The 25641-nt window shown below is 38.0% G+C and overlaps 1 protein-coding gene across 1 annotated transcript in view; it reads right to left on the bottom strand.

Moving 5' to 3' along the window:
• Nucleotides 1-25641, bottom strand: part of ARHGAP42 (Rho GTPase activating protein 42) — a gene marked incomplete at both ends in the record, with an annotated part of 165834 nt that overhangs the window by 30839 nt on the left and 109354 nt on the right. The window contains 6 exons of the mRNA XM_082304913.1: nt 883-961; nt 4833-4942; nt 6816-6916; nt 11119-11248; nt 15160-15264; nt 22338-22448. Coding sequence (XP_082161039.1) covers nt 883-961; nt 4833-4942; nt 6816-6916; nt 11119-11248; nt 15160-15264; nt 22338-22448 — 636 coding nt within the window. The remainder of the gene's footprint in view (nt 1-882; nt 962-4832; nt 4943-6815; nt 6917-11118; nt 11249-15159; nt 15265-22337; nt 22449-25641) is intronic.

Genomic DNA, 25641 nt, shown 5'->3' with positions numbered 1-25641 from the left:
TGGTTTCCACCTTCTCTTAATGTTCACCTCCACAGCACTGTGCTAGGATCGGAGCAGGTGGAGAGGGCAATAATCTATTTTTGTTGCGTTTGCAGTTTTACACAGCTCGTCATCTTCACCTCTGGGGAAAAGGCAGAGGGCCAGTGGGATGTGTCCCAGAAACTTATTCAGGCCAGCCTTGAGATTCTAGATTGACTAGGGATTTAATAGCATTAAATTTATAGGCACCTAAAATGTGTTAGAAGTCAGATTTGCAGACTTCAAATGGGTTAAATTTCAATACAACTATTGATCTAATTTCTGTACTGTTTCAGTCAAGCAAGAAGCTTGTAAAAACACTCATTTATCTCATAAAACCGATCATTTTTTCCCTTTGGACAGAGGTCTGACATCACCCTCATTCAGTGACTATTTTAAGAGCAGATTAATAGTGGGAAGAAATCTCAGACAAGGCTGCCTTTTAGTAGCTTTCAACACATTTTTATGCTCTCTGCAGTGCCTTTCAAGATGGTGCTAATTGTTTACTCCATGATGTTGCCCAAAAGATGGTTTGTCTTTACCAGTGCAGAAGCTACCACTTCACAAATGTTATCTGAACCATGAATCCTATTAGACACTATGCTATCATATTACTTAAACATTAAATATCCTAACATAAAATAATAATATATAAATAAAGGCTTAAATTCACTAATAGTTCAGCTTTTCTAATTTGTACCTGTCTTCACTGTGTATTCGCAAGTGTCTCGCAAAGAACAGAACTGTATTCACCTATACTGTAACAGAGTATCTGAAATACATACTAGCTTTTTTCTTTAATATGTGTGCTAAAAAACTGAAAAAAAAAAAAAAAAGAAAAAGAAAAAGAAAAAATATTCTTACTGGTTCCTTTCCATCCATAGCTTCAAGCCAAAGTTTTCGATTGGATTCTGAAAAAGCTTGCAGTGTGATGATTCCAGGTCTGTCAAAAACATACACATATACTAAAGTTACTAATTTCTTTTTCTCAAACAGCATCCAAAGTCAGAATCCAAATGCATATTGACATGAAGTAAATACATAAAAGACAGACAGGAGTTAAAGAAAGTTGATGGCTTCTGACGTAACACAATAACTTTGAGCAAGATTTAAAAATAGGTCTGTTTTTTTAAAAGTTCGGTGCTGCAACACATAATTTTAGATGCCTAGTCCTAAGTATTACAACCCTCTAATAGGTATTAGGCACCTCCATATTGCAAGATGAGTTATACACCTGCAAATGGGATCCCATACAACCCATTTTTCAGTTGGGAGATGCTTAGGGTGGAAAACGTAAGGGTAAGATACACCAGGTCAATTTGACTAAATATGTCTATGCCTGAGCTGGTTATCTATGTTCGTTTCATAGCAAATGAAGAGAAGTAGGTACTTTTAATCTAAAAGTCATCATATCCCAAAATAGATATCCAAAATTGGTCAAAAGAAACGTGCCCTAAAACAGTTGCCTGAAACAGCTGCACTTTGAGATAGCATCTTAAGTATGGAGATGTAAAGCCAGTTGAGCTGAGTACGGTCATAATGCAGGAATTTTTTATTTGAGAGGATTCAAAAAACCAGTTCTTTCTGCTGGCTGTGCTCTAACCGCTATGATAGAAGTTAAAAAAGTGGCATAGCCTCTCTGTCAATGAAGCTTTGACATTGCATAGAAAAAGAGTCACGGGAACCAGTGAAGGGATGAGGGAACCAATTTCAGTCTGTGTTCCTGGAATAATGATATGAACAGATGTCCAAAAACAAAGAATTAGTCTCTATTTGTGATCACAGGCAACCTTAACGATTCTATGATTCTATGAAATACTTTGAAATGAATTCACTAATTTGCCAACATAGAATGCCCAAAAGACAGTCCGTTTTAAAAAGTCCTGCTCCCACACTAGTGTAGTGTTTCTCTTCTCAAAACTTTCAGCAGACTGTCCAAAACTCTGATTTTCCGATGGTAGGTTCACAAATAAAGGCCACTATAGTTTTTACTAGGTATTCATCTTCCACCATAAAAATAAATAACCAAAAAACCACCATCCTTTCCCACCTCCTCCAAAAGACCTACATTGTCACCTTGTATTTAAAAAGCATGTATGACAGCAGTTGGACAACATAAAATATCAAACTGTGTGTTCACACACATACACCCCAAACCATTAAAGGAGGAGCAAGCCCTGCCCTTATACATAAAATGCCAAGCTAAATATTTCATTTGCTATCTACTATCACAAGTGTAAAAAGATACAGTTAATCCAGATTAAGATCTATAATTGTTCTTCTATTTTCTTAAAGTCAAAGTTTATTGCTGTTTTAATATTTCATCTTGCTACCTACCCACAGATTCTTACCTAGGAATTTTTCTCTCAAAAACGTTTTAGAAATAGAGCCTGATTTTTTTTCTTCTTTCTATTGTAACTACAGCTTAATACTTCAGTTGGAAATTTGCATTTATACTTATAGTCCCTTGGTCAGCATGTACAGAAAGAACAGAAATTTCTGAGTGTCATTTTAGTTCAAGCTTAGAGATATCTGCTTTTAGCTCTGGGTTTCTGATTTAATCTGTTGGCCAAGTTTGCAGTCATTGTATAGCATGTTTTAACACTCAAATATCTAACACTATAATCCCCGAATACTAGTTTCCTCAAAAAAACAAACCAAACAAAACAAAAAAAACCCAAAAACCCCAAACCAACTCCAATACATTTTGAACTAACTTTCTCTCTAGTTACTGAAATAGTTGGTAATTTCTCAGAAATTAAAATTACATTTAAGGTGAAACACACTTTTTGAGGTTACCTTTTTATATAGCTCCAGTACAAACAAGGTGCTGTAATCTCTAGAATAGTTTTTACAAGAAGACTGTGCTGAATGTAGGTGTAAAAAACACCTAAGTAAATTTTAAATTAATTATGTCAATTAGAAGGGCTCACAGCATGTGTTCTCTAATAGCTGTTCACAAGGGTTTCTTTCAGTTAACATGGTTCTTCCATGAAATGAGATGTGCACATCAGTCTGCACAGCTTTCCAATGTTTTAATAAAATAATACTTTATATAATGTTTTATATAATGTTGCATATAATAATGTAAGGAGAGAATTAGCTCTGTGGGATAAGGTGTTTGGAGACAGAACTTACCCACAAAATTTTGCAACAAAATTTTGAAGACTGGTGTAGCTGCACATTTTTAAAGAGCTCTTTCATGATGAAAAGTCATACCCTCACGTTACTAAGGAAACTCACTAATGTCTATTACTTTTAAAGCTTTTCTGTATTTTGCAGGTGATGTCCAGCATTATACTCCAAGTAAACAATATTAAGTCTTGAATTTAAAATTAGTTCAAATTTAATCATTATCGGTCTTTTTGAATCCTCAGTATTCCAGTACTGTGTTTATATTTATATGAACTCGCTCACATTCTTAGTCATTACTGACATCAGTAACGGCCACTGCATCTTCTCTTTCTCAGGGGAAACCCAAGTTTTACCAACATGACATTCAGACGAGATTATTGTTGCCCTTGTATATGAACTCCCATTCCTAGGTATTCCGTTGTCTATTTGTCTCCTCTGCTGACTTGTACAAGAATTCACTACTACCCTGCCAAATACCAAATCAACTGGAAAAGTGAACTTTCTATCAGCCTGTGAAAGTTATATCCTTACAATAATGACCAAGTAACTTTGTATTCTATTCCCCTTTCAATCTTCTGTCCAAGTTTCCACAATGCTTTTAACTTATATGCATATTTGTAATCAATCAAAATGTCCAAAAGGAATAAATAATACGTAAAAAGTGCCTATAACTATCTCTTTGATGAAAACTTGAAGAACTGCAGATGGAATTAATTGTTCTGTGCAGTTTTGTTGAACTGTGGACATTCCAGTAGAGCAAGGGAGAGAGAAGGGACAACACTCACTTGTGAATATGTTACAATGGTACTGCCACAGATGTGTCTAATAATGCAATTCTACTTAGAAAGAAACAACTACCAATTTCAAATTCAACCTGTCAATTCAAGCTTAGGAGCTTTCAAGAGAATAATTAGTCTCAACATTTGTTTATATAAAATTTCAATTTCTTAAACCTGAACGCACTCAGAAGTCTAATTTAGAAAAATAATGTATTATATTTGAAAGTACCAAAGTAGCCTCAAAATTATCAAGTGAAAACAGCAGTTCTGAATGGAATTTAAAATGGCAATAACAGTCATAAAATATTTCTTAAGAGAACGACTACAAAAGTCAGTCTATTAATCATATTTTAGGGAAAAATTCATTCAATTTCTCTTTATTCCCAAGCTTGAAAAAAATATTTTTACAAAGTACCGTGTACATATACTTCAAATATAGAAAAGCTGTTTTCATCTACTTTATATAATTACAATGTCCAGGAACAAGTGAAAAAAAAAATTGTAGAAGTAATTGTCAAAAAAAAAAAAAAGCGCTATCATACATTTCTCAAAGAAATAGAGACTGGTACAGAATATGCTTATTAATAAGTATTTATAAAAATATTTATGATCTCTTCCTAAAAGAGGGTAGTCAGTTGTGCTACAGGTTTTGTAAGAATCCATCTTGTATCTGCATGCAAACATAATGTAGTTAAGACAACATATATGCAATGTAGTCAATTTTGTTAGAAAAACAGGTTTGAACAAATAGGTACTAAGTCCTGAAAGCCCGGTTTGTCTGCATACAAGCATATTGAGAAATACGTGTTCCTATTACAGGAGTAATTATTATATATTGGTTGCAAGTGCTTCTATTTTAAGTTCTTTTCAATTTGTTAAGACAATGAAAAAAATGCAAACCTCTCAAATACTTCAATGTCAAAACAGAAACGTTTGTCAATTGAATCTGTCTTTCTCCTGATGCAAGATTTTAGCTTGAATATTTCTGGTGAGCTTGTGACAAGGCCATTCTATAAAACAGAACGAAACAAAATTAGCACAGGCAGTATGCTGATATACCTTGGCTTCACATCTTAAATTTAACTGTATGAACAGTCCAAAGAACGTGCCTTAAGACAGGGATTAAAATTATTTAGGAACGTACACAATAATTTCTCTGTATATAGATTAAGACTACAGTTAATAGCTTTCTGTCACGTATTTGTTATTTAATTATTATATTTCAGAAAACTCCCCAAATTCAAAACTTTACAAACATCTGCATATACAATATGATTATATGTTACATGCTAGAATGAATATAATATATTTCTGTCAACTCTCACATGTAGATAGAAAGATCTTTATAGAATAAAGCTGACTGACTCCTAGTTCTGGCCACCATCATTGTGAGGCCACTCTCCATAATGCTGGAAAGGCTGGCACAATCATGGGAGTTTCTGAGGAATGGGAGAAAGCAAATGTCACTCTTGTCTTCAAGAAGAGCAAGGAGGAGGACATGGGGAACTACAGGCCAGTCTGCATCACCTTGATCCCTGGGAAGGTGATGGAGTGAATAATCCTGGAAAGCATTTCCAAACATATTAAGGACAGAAAGGGGACTGGAAGTAGTCAGCATGGATTTAAAGAAGGGGAAATCATGCAGGACCAACCGGATAGCCCTCTACAATGTGATGGATGGCTCAGTGGATGATGGAAGAACAAAGAATATTGTTTGTCTCAACTTTAGCCAGGCTTTCGACACTACATCCTACTACAGTAGGATGTTTCCTACTATATCCTCAAAGACAAATTGATGAAGTACAGGCTAGATAAGTAGATGGTGAGGTGGACTGAAAACTGGCTGAACTGCTGAGCTCACAGGAGAAGTCCAGCTGCAGCCAGTCACTACTGGGGCCAGCACTGTTTAGCATGAAAAGGAATAACCCCAGGCACCAGGACAGCCTGGGGCTGACAGGATGGAAAACAGCTTGGCAGAAAAGGACCTGCAGGGCCTGGCGGGCAATAAGCTGACCAGGAGGCAGCAATGTGCCCTTGCAGCAAAGAAGGCCACCAGCCTCCTGGGCTGCATCAGGCAGAGCATTGCCAGCAGGTCAGGGGAGGTGATCCTCACCCTCTGCTCAGCACTGGTGAGACACACCTGGAGTGCTGTGTCCAGTGCTGGGCTCCTCAGTACGAGACAGACAGTGATGTACTGGAGCAAATCCAGCAAAGGGCCACCAAGGTGATTAACGACTTGAAGCATCTGTCATACGAGGAGAGGCTGCAAGAGCTGCATGTGTTCAGCCTGGAGAATGGGGATCATATCAGTGATTTATCTATAAATATCTGATGGGAAGGAATAAAGAAGACTGAGTCAGATTCTTCTCAGTGGCGCCCAGTGAAAGGGCAAGACGCAATGGGCACAAACTGAAATACAGGTAATTCCATTTGAACTTAAGAAAAAGCTTTTTCATGGTGGTCAAACGCTGAAACAGGTTGCCCACAGAGGTTGCAGGGCCTCCATCCTTGGAGATATCTAAAACCTGAGTAGACACAGGCCTCGCTAACCTGTTCTGGTCGACCGCGCATTGAGATTAAACTAGATGATCTCCACAGCTCCCTTCCAAACCTCATCCATTCTATGATTCTGTGCAAATGTGATTGATTTCCTATGCATTTGGAGCCACCACATTAGAGAAGTTATTTAATACATGGTTTGTATAGTTTCAAAGAAATATTTTTATTTAAATATTTGTCTATGCTATATAAGACATGCACTGCTTCATGTATGAAAACAGCCTTATGCTTTGTTCACTTTTTTTTTTTTCAACAGTTCCTGAATGCTTAATATAAAAGATGGAATATACAGTTCGTATATGTGTTCATGTCCATGCAACTCACCACTTTTCCACCAGATTTTGTTTCAGCTATACTCATTGTAAATGTTTTTGTTCCTTTATCGTAAGTGCAGTAATGTTTTACCCACGTAAATCCAAGAGGTCCTAGATTAAAGAGACATAGTATTAAAAATAATTATTTTGGCATTTTATCACTATTTTAGTTGTAGTTAGATAGAGAAATGAGACATAACAGCATCCACATGTAGCCTACAAAATCGAAAACTCCCATAATTTTTTAATTTGAACATGTTGTTCAGGTATAATTTTCAAATACTGCAGCTTCATGAGGTTGCCCAACGAAGTTCCAGCAGACTGATTTTCTTTGGTAACTGGAAGGGTAACAGCATTTAACTAGGGTAGATAGGTAGGAGACAGGCAAGATCCTGACAGTTTTTCTGCCTAGGAAATACAGTTGAAGATTTTATCAACCTAAGTGAAACACTAGGATTCAGTATTACATCCTTTCTCTGAGAGAAACCTTGAAGTCTGGTATTAGATCCAGAAAACTGGATGAAGTCATGGAGTCAGAGTGCATTTCTCTTTACTTTCAGAGTTCTTGTCGAAGATAAATGCTTTTGGTAGTATCATAGGAACTCTATTATTCTACCTGTTACATTAAGGGAGTGGGTAAAATGGCATTGGCTTAGAGACAGATTTAATCTTACATAGTAAAACACAGGAGGGTGATTTCATTACGGGAAAGGAAAGGAAGGAAAGAGTGCACTCTAAAAGTGGTTTAGAGATGAGGGATAAAATGCTGGGTGGCAGAGGTGGTGTCTTCAGCAGGAAACATGGGCCTTTTATGCCTTGAAAGGGGTCCTGTTGGGGAAGAGGTGGTTGTAAGAGTGTGCACAACTGACCGTGTCCACAAACTGACAATTGCACACACTCACAATACCAAACTATAATGTACTTAGGGATTCACTAGTCTTCAATTTAGATAGCCATACATGAAATCTACAGCAATCCTCAAGTAAGTGGATGTATGCCTTATCCTGGAGAGGTCCCACCACACTACTTCTTAATCCTACTTCAAAGTATAGGATCTTTGATGCAGATGATGTTTTCTCTCCTCGATTACCCAGAGCTTTGCTCAGGCATTGTTGTGAACCGTTAGTGAATCTAAACACAAAACCCTCTTGAGCTTAAGCTCAATGGTATGTTAAACTTTGGCTGCTAACCTAGCTTAGATACAGGTATTTATAATGTGTTCTTTGCTGTGAGGACATGGAGTAAATCCTCCCACCATTTCCATAATTCTCTCCACATCCCAGAAGTACAGCTAAGATCTCCCACAATTTTCTGGAAAAATATATGTTTACTATAGCACAGAGAACAAGACAGGCTCCCAGATTCCTGCAGATACATCTGGAGGGGTTCTGCACTGCAGAGGACAGGATAATTCAGGGTTTTGCAGTGTGACTGCTCCCCCTTGGGCCAGAACATTATGGCTATAACTGCACTGGTTAATAAACAGTGCTGGCAGCACTCACAGTGACTAGGTAACACATAGTCAATAGGTAACTTGGAAAAAACTTCTTGATTTTTGAGGATAGGAAATTTAGCACAGAGGGTGGGTTCTGTGCAAGCCGGTCTCAGTGGCAGAGTAGAGCCCTGTTTATTTAGCATTAACCACATTTAGCATTAACCACATTTTGGGTAGTCAGCTGCAGAGACCAAACACAATGGCTATGTGTGAAGAGGTACCAAGAAGGAAAAGCATTTCTTTCCTCTTGGACAGCATTATGCTTCAGAGCCTGGCATTCAAACATGGCCCCTCCCTGCAGAGCCATCACAAATGTAGGTGCCAAAGCAAAATGCATATATGCAGTATTCTAACTACTGTGCAAATTCAGAATAGGAAAGGACTAGATGATACTTCCAACCCATGTTATTTTCCAATTCATTTCAATGGGAGTTACTCATGGGAAAAATATGATATTGATTTTTTTGAAGTACAGTATATCTGGACCTTTTAAATCTTTTTACAATGAAAGAGCTCTGAGTTAAAAAAAAAGTATTTTAAGGGTTTTGTGTTTGTTTTTTTTAAAAGAATGTAAAAAGTTAAATAAAAATGGAACGTGTTAAAAACAAACCTAATAATTTTGCTATAGATACAATGGCTTTGCCTTCTAAACGTAGCCTCCCACAAAGGTGGTGGATATACGAGAGGTTGCATCAGTCATGGAAGTTGGATATCTGGCAATACAGAAACGTAGATGTGGAAATTTACCGTCTGTTACTCCAACTCGGAGACAGTTCTCCCATTGCCTGCGTTTTGCAGGAAAGTCATGCCACGAACTGAAAAGTCAACTGGTTACCCAGGCTCAGAAGTTAGCTGTTCTGTTCCTATATTTTAATTTATTTTCACTTAGCAAAACAAAATCTATAATTATTCTAAATCAGTTTTTCCTCTGATGGCATTTCATTAACTCTTTTAGCATATATAAGAAGGATGAGCACTCTCAAAGCAGTTTTAGATGAGTTTAGAAGCTTTTCATTAAAAAATTGTAGGCAGACACCTACATTGCAACTTTAAGTCTATTACTCACGACTGTCCATCTGAATGAAAACAATTTATGGCCTACTGACTTTTTTTTTCAAAAATCCCCATATTTACCACCATGCCTATCAGTAGTAAATATATATAGGATTTACTCTCAAGAATAGCAAACATTTAACCCAGTTGCCCATAATTTGACAAGAGCATATGGGATGCCGGTTGTAGGGAAGTAAACCTGCATGACAAGGAAATATACAACGAGTACCTTCCCCACTGACACAGATATTACAGACCCTGTTAATCACTCCAGAATAAACTAATGAACAAATTTCTTTTCAGTAAGAGGATGTCAAGTTGGCCTCTCACTATTTAATGAAGCACAGCATGTGCCCAATGCTTTGCTCCTTTTCTCCCTCCCCCATTAACAGGGCTCAGTGTAATTTCCACTTAACACAGGTTTCTTTTATCATTATTACACAATTAAAACATAGAGGGTCTTCTTAAAACTTTCAGTGCTACTGAGGGTAAAAGTGGCTGAGGTTAACTATGATAAGCACTGAGGTTTCTTTCTTTTAGCTCATATACGGAATAAAGATTAATTTCATGATGTTATTTGGAAAATCAATTATCTATAACTCCATGTAGTCTCTTGAGTTATCATCTAAAAGGGGAGCAGTGAAGAAGATACCCTCAAAACTGAGGTCGAGTGGTGCCTAGTCTGACATGGGAATTCTATATCCAGATGCCTTCTATTTATTTTTAGATTGAGAAATCAGGTGTAAAGTTGTATTTAACAATTTTTGCATGAACATCAAACTTGCACAAGCATGTACACACTATCTCAAAACACTTTGCTAGTGTCAGGCTGATTCCACAGTAAATAAAAAAAACAAATAAATAACTATATAAATCTGGGTACCCCATGCAATGAAAACTATTTTACTGAGGGTTTTGCTTGATGCCACAGCTAGTTTGGCTTGGTTTTCTATACCGGTTAGAGTGTAAAAGAGTGGCAGTCGATACTTCAAGTGACATATAGCTTTGAATTCTCTCATTTGACTTTTCACATATTTCCTGGTTCTGTTTTCATTCATAACATGATGTATTGCCAGGCTCTTCCAAGTAGCTTCAGACACTTATGACAACTGTAGTTCTCTTCCTTCATTTAGTTTGTCACTTCATTCTGAGGTCACATGAAGTGAATAAAACATAGGTATAGATTTGCAGCTATTTTGAAGCTGACAGACTGTATTGAGATGACTTTTCTTCTTCTTACACCTCTGTTTTCCATTATGTACAAGTTCATTTACTCTGAAGGTGGCTGGGCCAGTGGAGATCCTTGATACAAGGATGCTCCTGCTGGGTGAACTATGGGCCCTGTTCAGGCAGAGAAAGTACAAGAGACAGCAGGGTTCGGCAGGCAGAGCCAAAGCAGAGTGCTGGGAGCTTGCAACTCCTGCAGCAAGGAGCAGGGCAGCCAGCCAGAGCACAGCGTGCTACCAGTCAGCCACTGGGGTGGCCAATAGCAGGGACCTACCCACAAGGACCCAGGGGGCAGAAGTTGAGTTGCTTACAAGTGTTTTGATCACCATTTCATCTGACCGTAGCTACTCTGAGTGCTTTTTGAAAAGTTAAACCCTTATTTTTCTTTTGAACCTCTCAATCATTTGGAAAGCAACCATAGCAGTAGTCTGCAGACATTCAAACACAGAGCTGTTGTGTTGTCCTGCTAACGTTTTCTTGTCCTTGCATTTGCTGCTGTGCCTTTCAAATCAAATTAAAAGGTACATGTTTTACTCACGTTTCTCCTGCACATAGAGATAGCCTTCCATTGTCCATTGACTTGGTGGTCTGTAATCCTGGTTGGCTGACTTCATTCTTTGCATGAGTCTCTCCACTTCCTGCCTAGTGCTTTCAAAGTTATTCCGGGTCTAATATCCGGAAAAAGAAAAAAAACAAAAAACCACATTATCTCATGCAAGCACTAAAAAACAATGAAGAACTAATTACTAATAATGCCAAGGAGATTGTATTGAAGATCAACAGAAGCATTTGCCAGAGACTTAAAAGGGGAAAAAAAAAAAGCAATACAGAATAATACTCTTCATTGCTCTAGAAACCTATGAATAACATAGTAATGAAGAATTCAACTTAAGCACACAAGTGTAAAGGAAACACAGTTGAGAATAGCAACATTCCTCTTTCTACAGGTCACTACCCTCAAAAATGAGGTCATTTCATATATTTAGGTATGCTTACACAGTATTTTGCAGACAGACGCAGGCTTTCTTTCTGTGTACCCTAGGATACACAGACAGAAGCCAGGCTAAACTAGAAGCTGCTGACAGCATAGCCCCAAACCTGAAGTACTAAGTCCCACGGAACCACTTGAAGTACAGAGCAGAAAACAGGAGTTTGGGTTAATGCCAGGCTAATGTCTCTAGGCAGCTGCACTCTCCACACGAGGAAGAGACAAATGTACTGTGTATCCATATCTGCAGTCCACAGCTGCTGATACCCAGAATAGTCAGGTTACAGGCACTGTCATGAACGTTTTTTGATAGGACTATGCAAACATCACAGTTAAGTATAACATAAATATGCTAGGTAAGAAGCAGGTCACAAGTGGCAGAACAGTGCCAAAAGCATGGAAGGGCTTTGTCTGTCGGTCCTAAATATTGTGTGCATAACCAGGCATCTGGCCAAGCAAAGAATTAGGTACAAACGTGGGTTATTCATATTTGCTGATATCTATATGCATGTAAATAGACATTTTTTCCTATTGAATTGAGTGAGGCTGGGGTTTCCCTCCACACACATAGCATGGTATAGATGAGAAGAGTTATTATGAGGTGCCAGAGGTTTGATAGCTTGCTACTAATATACCAATGTTGAACACTTTGTTCCTACAGATAATCTATCTGTAGGATAAGACAGAAAAGAATAGAGAGTTTTGTAATGTTTCTGCAAAGTCATCTTATGGACTCTAATCCTGACTAGTCAGAAAGATACTCTCAGGACTTCATAGACTGATGAATACTTGCCCCTTTTTGTGGGCCATTCATGGAGTTGCACAGTGGTATCATAATAGACGTTAAATCTTCTTCTTGAAGACAAACATTATTATTAGAGAAGCAGGTAAAATTCTTCTCTGAACTTTTCAGATGATACCCTTAGGGTGAAGTATTAGTTCAGATCAAACTTAAGAGAGGTCATTTTGAGACCTTCAGGAGGGACATGCCGTTGAAGGGAAGAATGTCCCCATTTTGAGAGCTTATATCTATTAAGTTTTTAATTATTACTTTTAAGCAGCCAGGACTTTTAATCACATTACAGAAAACAAAGCTAAATGGACATACAAAGTATGCCGCTGGCCAGCTGAAACAGTGAAAGTGACAACAGATCATGTTAGGACATGGTGACCTGTTACGAGCTGTTGGTCTGCCACTACTCTGCTACTCCTACGGCTGTTACTGCTCCTGTTCTAACCTGTAGGACAACTTTAAGAACAGAAACAGCAGTTCGGATCAACTATTCTCCAAGACCTTAACACACAATGCAATGGAGAGGAGTACTTTTAACAGCTACAACAGACAGGCTGAAGACAATTTTCCCTGAACACTGTCCTCAGTTTGTCTTTCTCTACATCTTTCACTTCAATCTGAGGTTGGATGATGCTCTCAGTGACAAGTCAGTAGGTAGCCCAGCTGGCAAAAGGAAGCTGTGGATCTAGATCTGGAGCCAGAATTCAAACTTCTGTGTAACAGCAGTGAATGAGGTACTGTATTCCACTGTATCTTCATGTATATGTTTCTCTGATGTATATATGTAATAAAAACTAATATCATAATACATTGTTCCTTCTGCCTAACTTTACATCTCCCTCTACCTCTGTAGTCTATTTACAACTTCAAGTTCTACTTATATACTATTTAAGAAGAGATTAACTATTTCTTAATTAACATTGAAATTGAAAAAATCCTTTAATAATTCTGTTTCTATAGATATGAACATAGAAGGTACTAACATATTCTGACTTACTATGCCAGTTTTGGTCTGTGCTGTCAGTTTTGGTCATGCTCCTCTCAGAACTTGCCATATTAAAGTAAATACATCTCTGGACTGAACCACATTTTTCACCCTTTCACCGAAACTGTGCTGTGCAACAACACTGACCCCTTGTGCCATTATCTGAGAGAGTCTTAGCAGCAAACCAAACGTAGCAAATACACAACTTCAAAGGACAAGGGGCTGAGATGCTCTACAGACAAAGAACATTTGCATTTTGATCCAAAAGGAAAAGGTTAATCATCTAGGAGGTTTTGCCTTATTTCCCCAAGCAGCGTTTTAAATGGGATCTATACCTACCTATGAACAACAGACGTAAAAAGGGAAGGGGCTACGGAGGTGTGCTGCACATGTTTAATTGCAGCAAAACCTGGAAGAGTGCAGTACTCCTAAGAATGCAGATCTACATTAACAGTGCTAAGGCAATGTCGTCTTCCAACCTGGAGCCAACATATGCCTCTAATAGCAAGATGCTACAGGGAAAATGTCAGTGTTTTATTTTCCAGTAACCGACAGGGAATAGCAGTTGAGCACAGTAAAGTGCTCTTGTGCTCCCAGACCTGTTTCATATTCCCTAAGTTCAGTGGCCAAGGCACTATCCACAAAAGCTGATGTCGGATCTTCTAAACTGTTGTAGCTTCTTTGATTCTAGTGGAGCTACAAAAATTTCTGTTGAGTGAGTATCTTTTCTTGAAAGAATTAAATGGTAAAGAAATGGAGTCACCCCAAAAATACAGCATTTGGAATAAATGATAGAATGATAGAATTCCTTCACTTTTTTTTAATTTGTTCTATACTCTGAAGTTACTTGTCATGAAAAATGTAGGGCTGGCCCAGTATTACCAGGTTGAACTTCATTTTTGCCTTAAAAGCAAGTGATAGTGGTTCTAATGCAAATCAGGTGTAAAGATGTTTTGTATCTATCTACTTACTTTTATGTCCTTGGAAGTGTAACATCTGAGTTACACAGTGAAATAAATATACACTTGTATACAGCAGTTACAATGAGCAGGGAAAGTATGTTGATTAAATGCATTTTTGTTATTTCTGAAAACTATGCAATTTTTAGGCACAGTAAACCTTGTATGGCTCTTACTACCAAGTTCAGACCAACCTACAGCAAAAGATCCATCTGCTGACTTGAGAGTAACTCTCTACCCAAATAACAGGTCCTTCCTTCCAGTGGAACTTAACGCTCGTGATTGCTGCTCACTGTGGAGGAAGGCCCCACCAGTTCTCTGATGCGGACAAAATAAATCCAGAGAACAGCCAGAGCATGGCTTCCCAAGTATGATTTATATACAGTGGGAAGCTAGCAGGCAGCAGGACAAGCTTTTTGTGGCAATCTGTGATCTTAAAGAAGCAAACTGCACCATTCTATACCAGTTGGAGCATTTTTGGGACATCCACTTACTTCAGAAGACAGGCCTCACTCTCAAGAAAGCATTTACGCAAGTTTAAACCTATCTGGACTACTGTGTTTTCTAATCAAAACTTGGCTGCTGTCCTGCTTTTCTGGTTCTCACTCCCAGAATACTGACCTGGATATCACAAATGGACTATCTGAAGATTAATTTTTCCAAAGTTATTTGTTGACAGGAATCTTCATCACATTAACTTACCAAAAATAACTCTTGCCTATTCATATAATAATTTGATTTCAGCTTACTAAAACATTGCAAGATTTAGAGTTCCAATAAAGTGCTACAAGTCTACTTTAATATCCTGAAATTACATTAGCAAACAAAATGGTGTAAATACAAATCATCCTTACATTCTGCAAATTGAACTGCAGCTGCTGCTTGTATGGTGCAAACTCCTGAGCCAGTTCATATCCTTCATGGTAAAATGTAAATAATCCTTGAAGAAAGGCCAAGAGCTGAAGGGGTAAAATTGAGAAGCATTATATATTTTTAACATGCGCTCTTAATGCTATATAACACAAATAGAACATACGCTAACTTATAACAAATAGGTATTGCCTGAGACAGTGGAAAAAACGGTTCTTCGCAACTGCTACACACTTTTTCTATTCAGGTGAATATAAGAAAGCAAAAAATAAGAACAGTTGATTTTCTATTAGTTTTCAGCAGCAAAATACGGCAAACTACCAGCAAAAAATATCCTGTGTCTTAGCTCCTGGAACACTCTAAGCTTTCATTACTCGCAATAGCAAAGCTTTGCTGAGCAAGGAATCCATGGTCAGACCTTAAAAGAGGTGTTAAACAGGCTTTTGTGTCATGAAGTTGTCATTTCCATAATAACTTAATTCACTGTACTAGTCATTTTATCCAGTATTTCAGCTGGAGCCTTTGATGGTGTGCATTTTCCAAGTTCATACTTTCAGAGTTCAAGGTTTTCTTCTTCAAAATATTTTTGCACTTTCTTCATAGTAATTGCTTGGGCTATGACCTATTTTCTACAAATGAGACTCTCGAAAGTATGTTTTGGACAGCTTAATACAACACAAGAAATCCAGACTATTTCTTCCTGCTCTGAACAAAATGCAAACTCTATCTGGTATGTCTGTGACTGACTCCAACAGAACAGTTGAAGTCAGTACGTATCCAGTTGAAAATTCTTTTTAGAGTTTGCTTTAAAATAATGTTTAAGTAGTAAAAAGTGCAACTGGATTTTCTGAATGCTTATTTTAGCTGTTGAATTCATGCATTCCTGCCACCTCTTAGTTTTAAAGGCCTCCTAACTTTTCTGTTCTAAATTTAAAAAATGTTTTGGCATTGCTGTAAGTCGTCTTATCTGCTATTAAATAACAAGCATTTAACTTTTTATTATGGACTGTTTTCTTTGTATATATAATTTAGCTTACATACATACAACCAAGTAAAGAAAACAAGCAAAAAAAAAAGAGATATTAACTTGGATGTACAATAACAAAAGCTGTGACGACAGGACAGATTTATCGCAGTACATTACAGCCATTGAAAAGCTAATCATGTAGGCTAAGTAACTGGCTGTCCAGGCTGCCTCCTAACTCAGTAAAAAAACACAGGTATTCAAGAGCATAATTCTTTTTCCTTTTTAGACTTCTCTTTCAGGATGGGATGAATGATCCAATGGAAACATTTATCTCTCTCCATCGACTATTGAAGTAGCCTAGACTCAGGCAACAAAAATGCCATCATTCATATTTAATACACCTTTCTTTGTGTTACCAGTACCATAGATTATTGTAAATGAAACAGCTTACAAATGTAGCTTTTACTGTGTTTACATTTTCTTTAAATTTACACTCAGCCCTACTTGAAGAAATGTAGTTAAATTGTTCTGCCTCCTTCTTCCCTATTGCTCACTAAGAGACTGCTGTACTAAGGTAACACATATATTGCAGGGGAATAGCTAAAATAATATTTTGCAATTTTAAAGCCCCATCCATTCTGGCACCACAAGTGCAAACTTCCACAGCTTGACAGATGAGAGATCAAGGACACAGCTCTCTGGGCAGAGGAGCTAACAGGATGATTTGCTGCTACCAGGCTGAAGTTCTCGCTCTCCCTTTCCTGTTCCTCCTCCCTTTCCCTGCTCAGCTTCGTCACGCATCCCGCATATCCTTGCGCCAGCTCTGGCATCACTGAGCCCTTCAGTGAGCATCTCTGCCTCGGGAAGCCTGCTGTTTTGCTTCATTAGTAAGTTAGAGCAGTTTGAAGTTTACAGACCATCAGTGCTGGCACAAATAGAAGCGTGAAGGCATGGCTGGGGGAAGGACTTCCCCCTTGGTTTTTACTGGCTTTGCAGGATCAGATGAAATCCTGGCCTCAGGCAGAGGTGGTGAAAGCCCATGCCTGCCCAGTAAGTTGGTCATGGAGCCCGAAGAACTGAGAAGAAACTTGGGCATAAAAGCCACTTTTTGTGGGGCCTCTACAAGGGGTGTGATTTCCTGAACTGCATCCCACCACCAAACAAACAATGAAGGCAACACAGGCAAGTGAAGGGCTCCCCAACTTGTGTAAATTGTCTCAGCTTTACATGATCATCTGCCCAGCTTAAATCATTATCTCGGCTAAGGACCTGGCCCTGCAAGTCTGTTAGGTTATTCAAGTGGTTCTGAGGAAGGTCCAAATACAACAATTTATCTTAAAATCTCCAACTATGTAAACGGATAGAAAGAGTTCTATAATTTTAAGGTTATAAAGTAACTCTAGAAAGAATTACATAAAAGAGAAGAAAAGAAAGAAAACTAATCTTCATCTTTTATGAATAAAGTATAAAATAAGTAAGTGAATTATAACCAAGGCTCTGCTCTGGCTCCAGCTGTGCAAAGCCCCACCACAGTCTAGATCCACTTACTCATCTGTGTCCCCAGCTACAGCTCCTTCAGATACAGCAGCACAGCTACTCCTGCACTTACTCTGACTTGTTTCAGCCAAAAGGACGTGGATTAACTTAACCTGTACGTAGGAGCCTGCTGCTAAACCCACCCCTTTCAGCTAAAGCAGCACTGCAGGAGCAGTATGTTAGTGCACACCAAAATTACAATAACGGAATGAATGGGAGAAAGTTTCAGTATGTCAGCTTATGCGTGGATTTTAAAGATCAGTTTAAAGGGCATTTCTGGAGAATGTACTATAAACCATTTCAATTTCAGCTTCAATACTTAAAGAAAACCATTTTCCACCACACAAAACGTTTTTATGGAGTACATGGAGCAATACTGAGGAGGAAAATATTTAACACAAGATGGCAGCAAAGCTGAATTTATCAGAAAGCAAAAGAACAGCAGCAAAAAAACCCTGAGAAAAATCTGAATGCATTTTAGTTAAAGGTACTGCTCAGGTATTCTGGAAGTTGTGCATTGCAGAGGATCTGGCCTCGAGGTTTTCTTGGTCCAGTACTCTCTGAGCACTTAGAAAAAGAGGCATAAAAGAAAAGTAAAAATATGCTTATTTTATGCAAGTCCTAGACCAGGTTATTCAAGTTCTGTGTTGAAACAGCTGACACTGAGGACGGTATTTGCTTCTATGGACATGTCACTAGGGGTGGAAGAACAGGGATCAGAAAACGCCCTGTACCCAATGGGCCTGTGCTGTTAAGGCATCTTCATAACCACTTCCATCAGGACAGGTACAGCCTTAGCATTGCATGGAGGAGATCTAAAAGCCAAGGACTTTTGCCCTAGGCTTATGCTCACAGTGGGGTTTTCTTGTTGCTGGTGTTACAAGTGGCACTGCTGCTAAAGGCAGGCTCATAATTTCAAAGAGATTTATGTTAAATAATAAAGAAAAGAAAACCAGCCCTTTTTTCTTTCACAAAAAGACTGTCAGAATGTATTTTGAGGTGGTCTTCACATGTTAAAGAGGTGATTCGTTTCACCAAACATCACATACAATGCCTGATGTGTTCATATCAACAATTTCTCATTTCAACAAGTGCCTTATAGTTACCTCAACCTGAGTATCTAATCACGTCAATAGAAAGCGAGGTCTGAACTCCGTAATACAATGCTACTCACTACCACAGCGCCGCAAAGATTTCAACACAGAACCTGAAACAAAATCCAACTACTTCTTGAGACTTTATTTATTTTTATGTAGAGCTGGTGACCTCAAGACTGCCTGGTCATTTCATTCTCACAGGAAGAAGACTGTACTTAGGTTTCGGATAGGGGAGGAATTTAACCTTTGGCCTGCAGCACATCAGCCAGAAGTCCCTGTCTCCCTGGTTTCATTTTATTTATAAGTACATAGCACCAGAAGGTACTTATCCATCAGATTAAAGTGAATGTAGTTAATAACATAGAAAATCCAAGGAAGAGGAAATTGAGTTTAACGTCCACAGTGAAGTCTTATGGAACTGCATACAATTACAGGCAGGGTTTGTTGGTTGTTTTTTTGTTGTTGTTGTTTTTTTTTTCCTTTAAATAAACACTTCTGGGCTTTTATGACATTTAATGGACCACCCTCACACTTCAGATAGTTTACTGCTTATGAGCTCTGTGCCCTGATTCCTGCAGGCCAAGGAAGTCCTGGCACTGCTGAGGGACAAAGTGGAGCTCTAGGAAGGAGTTTGTATTTCTCCTAACAACCGTAACATTCTCAGAAAGCTGCGTTGGTTTGGACTACCTTCTCTGGGCCCACAAGGGCAAAGCTAGGAGCAAAGATTATTGTCACTTACTTTGTTTTGTTGTTCAACTTGCTGTAAAGCAAATTTTAACACTAATTTGTCCTTGAGAAAAACTTTTTTGTTTTCTTTTTCTCCCTTGAAAAAATCAAGATCTAGGAGGATCACAAATAGGCAGCTGTCAGTTAGTCACACTCTAGTAGACATTAGCGACTCCTTGAGACAAGATGCAGAGAACATCAGAGAAATCCAGGGCCTGAGGAGCAGCTGCAAAAGTCTATTCTAAATATTATAATCCTTTATTCAGAGTATAAGTCATTAACATTTTGTACCTTAAAATCTCTCCCCACTCTCCTCCAGGAAGGAACATTCTCCACTCTTACCAACTTCTACTGTCCCAGGTGTAACCCACCTGGCAATTTTTGCTAGGCTACTTCTCCCACTCTGGTTCCCAGATCATCCTTAACTTTTGGCATAGACAAACTGAAGATCTTGGAAGGAGCTCCAGCAGATCATTTGCTTTTCAAGTTCTAGTCCCATGTCACGAACTTATCCTTCTTCCAGATAGGCATCACAATTTCCTCCTTCACTGCACTAACAGCCTTTCTTTTATTTTGTTAAACTCTCCTTCAAAGAGTCTGTTAGTAACACGTCAGACCGAGAATTATATGGAGATGTGACACTGAGCTGATAAATCAGAGACACAAGCAGCACGTGCACTGGAAGACCCCACAACTAGCAGAGCTCCTGAGGAGAAATGTCTATATAGACACACCACCAGGCATCTTCTAGCATCTGAACATCCATAGAGCACACAGAGGAAAATGAATAATATGGCAATTCTTTTGATATGTTATTTTAAAGTGTTAGGCTTTGTCCTTATCTGCTTGCATCTAGGAGCACATGCTCATACTTTCAACATCACTTACATAAACTATGCATTTTTAAAAGCTTATTTTGAAGACTTTTTTATTTTTCTTTGTCTCATGGTATTGTTGATGTGTATGATAATTTACTTGGCACACTTTGCCTTATGGGTTTTAGTCAATGCTTTTATTCCAGCACATTGTATGCAACAGACTAGAAATAAAAAAATTCAGAATTTTGAAGGTTCAAAACTTTATAACTGATGTTATAATTTAAGCTCCATTTATATTCAGATTGATTATAAAAACTTCCCACCTGGAGCCAGAAGACACTGCCTGCAAGGACTATCATTACCCAGTCACCGGAGTACTTCCCGTGCCTGTGTGCAACAAAGAGCATACCGGGCTAAAATGCCTACTGATCTGACACAGGATGGCAACTGATCCACTCAGAACTAAATTTTACCTATTGGATGTGTACACCTGGTGAGAAAAATACCCAGGTCCACAAGACTGAGTTTACCAGTAACCTCCTCTGCTTGCTCAGTATCAGCACTGATTAATTGTGATAAATCGCTCTTTCATTTTGGTAATTCATAGCTGCTGCTGTGATGTCTCAGAGCGTGGGGACAGTGCCTGGTCAAAAGGATAAAGCTCAGTATCTCCAGCTAAAATATAAAAAAAACCCAAATTTATTTTTCCTCTCTGTCTAGCACATAGGATGAAAGATGCCCTATTTTAACTATATGCAATTGCACAATAATATTTCCCGATGTACAAAGCCTTCTCAACAGAAAGTTTCTATTACTTTAAAGAAGCATAAAGTCTCCTATACCAGGGTCAGAGCTAGGTCAAGACTGCTAGATTTTTCCAGGATGTGAGAGTTTTGTAGAAGCAGACAGAGAGAGACACTCTGGATTAATCTGTGACAGGTAGAAAAATGTTCCTATTTAGGAATCCGAGCAAAGTTTTAGTCTCTAAGATTTGGCAGCTGTATGCTGTAAAGATAGGATTTCTATAAGTATTGCTTGCTGAATCCAGGTTCATTAGTTTGCATCAATGTCAAACATTCACTACACAATACATTCTCATCTCATGGAAAGGAGGCATCTGAGAAGCTCTTCTTGGTGACACTGGGTGTTAGAGATGTAATTCAACCTGTTTCACAGTCAAGAGTGCTGCTTCGGTTAGTTACAAGGAAGCTGGAAGATGGTGTGGAGAGAGAGAAAACGTTATACTTGTCATGTTCCTCCTTCACAACTGATGCTCTGCTATGTTCAGTATGCTTAATGGGAAGGGACAGATGACACTGGAAGTTCTCTGTCAAGGGCTACAGGTACTAACTAACTAAGGCAATTGGCAAGCTAGTCCTTGCATGACATGAACAGTAGTAATGATACTAATATGCCACAGTAATATGCCAGCACATCATATTGAAGCATCTTTTGGCACCGACTGACCCAGAAGATAGTTAGGGGTGGGGGGTGGAAACACAATCCAGGAGAAAATCCGAGATCTAAATACGGACTTTGAAACACCACTTTATCTTCCTCTTTTATGGCATGTCAACATATGCTTTCTTTTATGTGCAAAGTAAACTAAAGCTAAAGAAAAACTGATTTTTCACTTTATTTCATGTATAACTCTGAAAAACGTATGTGTACACTGCCTACATGGAATGTTCAAATCAAAAAACTGGCTCAAAATTTCAGCCGTGAAACCATGGTATTAGGAAACATCCATTGTGTTGCACAGACACAACATTACATGTTGTCCCATTAAAATGTTATGCATGCTCCAAGTCATCAGACATTTCACTTCACAGTAGATATGATACTCTTACATAAACCTTTAACAAACATGGAAAGTGCCCAAGCCAAGATCTTCATGTCTGTCTATATACAAACAACCCGTGATCACCATTTAAGGAGGGAGCAAAAGCCAGATATTTTAAATTCAATTTTCAGCTTTAAATGCATGTATTCTAAAGAAAATAAAACTTAAAACTTACAGGTTCAACAAATTCAAATTTCTTTTTCTCTTGTACTTCTTGAATTTTAAAAACATATTCTAATGATGCTTCATAAAAGTTTTGATGTTCTCTGTCAATCTGTGTATCTGCCTAAAAGATAAAATTAAATATAAACAACATTAATTTACTCTCATGATTGCTTTAAAAACAAATTTTGTCACTAACAAACAGATCTTCCATAAGATTACTTTACAAGCTTCATGGGCTTCAGTTTTCTTCCCGAAAATTAGAATACCTACTTAAAATAGCTAAATGCAAGTTTAAGATGCTAACATTACACATTTTAGCCTCATGACTTTTCCCTACACCTTTTTGATTTCCTCTTCCCTTTTGTACTTTAATATTCTAGTTTTTAGGAGAGACTGGAGGGAACCAAAGAAAGGTGGCAGCAGGAACTGTGTCCCTGATGTATGGCAAGTTTAGAAAAAGAAACAGAATAGAGTAGCATAGGAATTCAGGAGAGACAAAAAGATTAATATTTCAGTTGAAATGTTTGAGTATCACATGCACTGAAATATATCTATTTCTCAGCTTCAAATACCTTCCCAAAAAGGTATTTTCTTTCTTAAATAGACTTTCTTTAACAATGACATCTTGCAACCTGTATTTCATAGTATGAGTCACAAATTCTTGGAATATAAACATATTTAAGTCCTTAACCTCATAAATCAATTATTTTTCATGTTTTAATTTTCAAATGCAAGAACTACAAGGCAATACTTGTCAGAAGTGCCTGAATAATACCACCCAACATGAAGATCCAGTACCAAAACAGTCTTCTGCCTAAACAACTAAAGAATTAACTGTTATCAGCTGATAAAGAGTAATAGGCTTTTATCCTCAATTTAAACAAGCCATGGGAGACGGACCTAACAGACAAGCAGCGTAGTATGTGGATAATGCCTGAAGAAGAGATGCAGATTCCATTTTAATTCATCCTTCTTCATAACAAATAATCTTCTCAAGCAAATCCCTTCTAGGCTGCATTAGTTAGGTTTTGGTCTTAGGTCAAAAAGAAATTTTATCAAGTATTGGCAATATGAGTAAAACCAGTTCAGCTATTTTTGATGTATGCCAGTTAAAATATAGCAGTATACTTCTGTATACTCTCTAGTTCAATTCTGGCATTAAAAATAACAAATATGGGAAAATGGGAAAAGCTAGATGTTGCCTTCGCTTGATAGCAAACATTAAAACAGCACACACATCATAGAAGAGATTTAGTACTTTTAACAGTACAAATGCAAAAGGTCAGTGTTTTCCTTCAGGCAGGACTTGGTCATCAATAGCACCATATATAATTAACATCGCTTCTTTAGTTAAGGACATGCTACTATCGTGATTTGGCTGTACAGGCTCTTAACAATATTGATCCACTTCCCTAGCACAGCTCTCTAGCACTACTTCAAAGCATGGGCTTCAATGATATGTTTCAAATGATTCAGTACTAGCATTTCCTTCCCATGCCTATAAAAAACTAATCAGGAAATTAAGTACAAAACCTAATATTATGAAGCAGAAATCAAGCACTCAAAATGCCAATAATCAAGTGCTTTACCACAGAATTAACTCTGCCATGTGCTATTGATATAGTGCATTCAGCTACTGTTTTCTTTGATACTCTGTGTTAATAGTTTTATTTCACAAAAAATATATCACAAAGGCAACGCTACATAGCTGAACAGACCCAGGTGCCACCACTTTGGGACATGATCCAGCAAGCTCTCGCTCACAGAAGTGCAGTCAAAAAGCACTTGAGACAGACCTCAGCTCTCGCATTTAATTGTAAGCAAATAACAGAATCTAGTTTTAGAAATGAGCTCTTTCAGGCTTTGACTCAGAAAAAGTATTTAAACACCTAATTAAATCCATCTCTGTTCTGAACAGCATTTAAGCAGACTGTAGTTGTAATGATACTTATGACAACCAAGTGCCATCTCATGTACGGATGGGTTCCTAAATTAAGGCCATAATCACCACTAGTGTACAGGGACTAAATCATAATTTCCAAAATGTATCTTCTGTAGAAGCTTATGAATTTGTGTGAACACAGATGATTCAGATATCTAAGAACTACTTTGAAAGTGATTTTAAAGTTTCAAAAGCTGAAAGGATTTTCACATGTGTTCCTAAGACTTCAAATTGCATGTAAAAAATAAAAAGATTTGATGGGTATGATTTTGAGTATCTACTTGTATGATATCTAGTTAGAGTGAGTAATATTTTCATTGATGTAGGATATCACTAAGATGTATACCAGAACTTCACATAAGCTTGGAGACTGAAGCCTTTGCTCTATATTGATGCCTGATTCTGGAACAGATTTCAGAGAAATAGAATCAAGAGTTTATTAACTTTTTCACATCACTCAATTCTGACTGTTTTCTGCTCCACTGTGGACATCCGTAGGCAGTGAAAAGACAGTATTATGAAGCTTCTCTTTGATGCTAAAGGAAAAAAAGTCTGATTATCTATGGACGCTGCATAAGCAGTCTTGCAGGCTCTTAAAATATCCAACACATTTCAATTAGATGAATATATGCAAACCACTCTCTATAGAATATGTTCAGACCATCAAACTTCAGATGCCTAATTAAGGTGCTCTCAATTGCACTCAAGTGAGATATGTAAAATAGCCCAATACAGTATGAGAACTACTCCTTGCTCATCCCAGTACTCTTTAACCCACATAATGTGGTGAGGTACCAAGAAACCTCAACAATTGAAAGAAATGGTGGGTTAAAAAACAAGAAGTATTTTTCAGTGTGACAGCAGCAGTCAAAAAATGGTGTTCCCATCTCACTGAACGCATGATGTTGGCTTGAGGCAAGGACTTCCCTTCACTTGCATTGAGCACTAAAGCCCCAGCTGCCAGCACTGGTCTGTTCTTTGCTCGTGCCCTGGCTCTGCTGTGGGCTGCTCCAGTGAACTCTTCCTGAGCATATGGGCTATAAACGGGGCTCACATGAACCACTCTGGATGTGAGTCAACTGCTATCACTTGGATTTCAGGCCAGGAATTGGTGCTTGGTCTCCTTTTATTTACAATACAGATACAGACCAAAAATCTCCCTGGTTAATATTTCTGGTACTGATTTGCTATTGTACCTTCTACTTACAGTGCGCCTATGTTGCCGATTCAGCACACTTACAGCTGCGTAAAACCGGGGAGACAGAAATGACAAGTTATGCCCTATTTGCTTTACAAGTGGGGCATCCAGAAAAGCAAAAAACTCAGCCTCAGTTACAAGATTTTCAATCCAGAGATGTCACTTAAGGACACA

Source organism: Platalea leucorodia (assembly GCF_965183815.1).
Source record: "Platalea leucorodia genome assembly, chromosome: 2".
Taxonomy (NCBI): Eukaryota; Metazoa; Chordata; class Aves; order Pelecaniformes; family Threskiornithidae; genus Platalea; species Platalea leucorodia.
The sequence above is the reverse complement of the archived record's forward strand: the minus strand, read 5'-3'. Positions and strand labels throughout refer to the sequence as shown.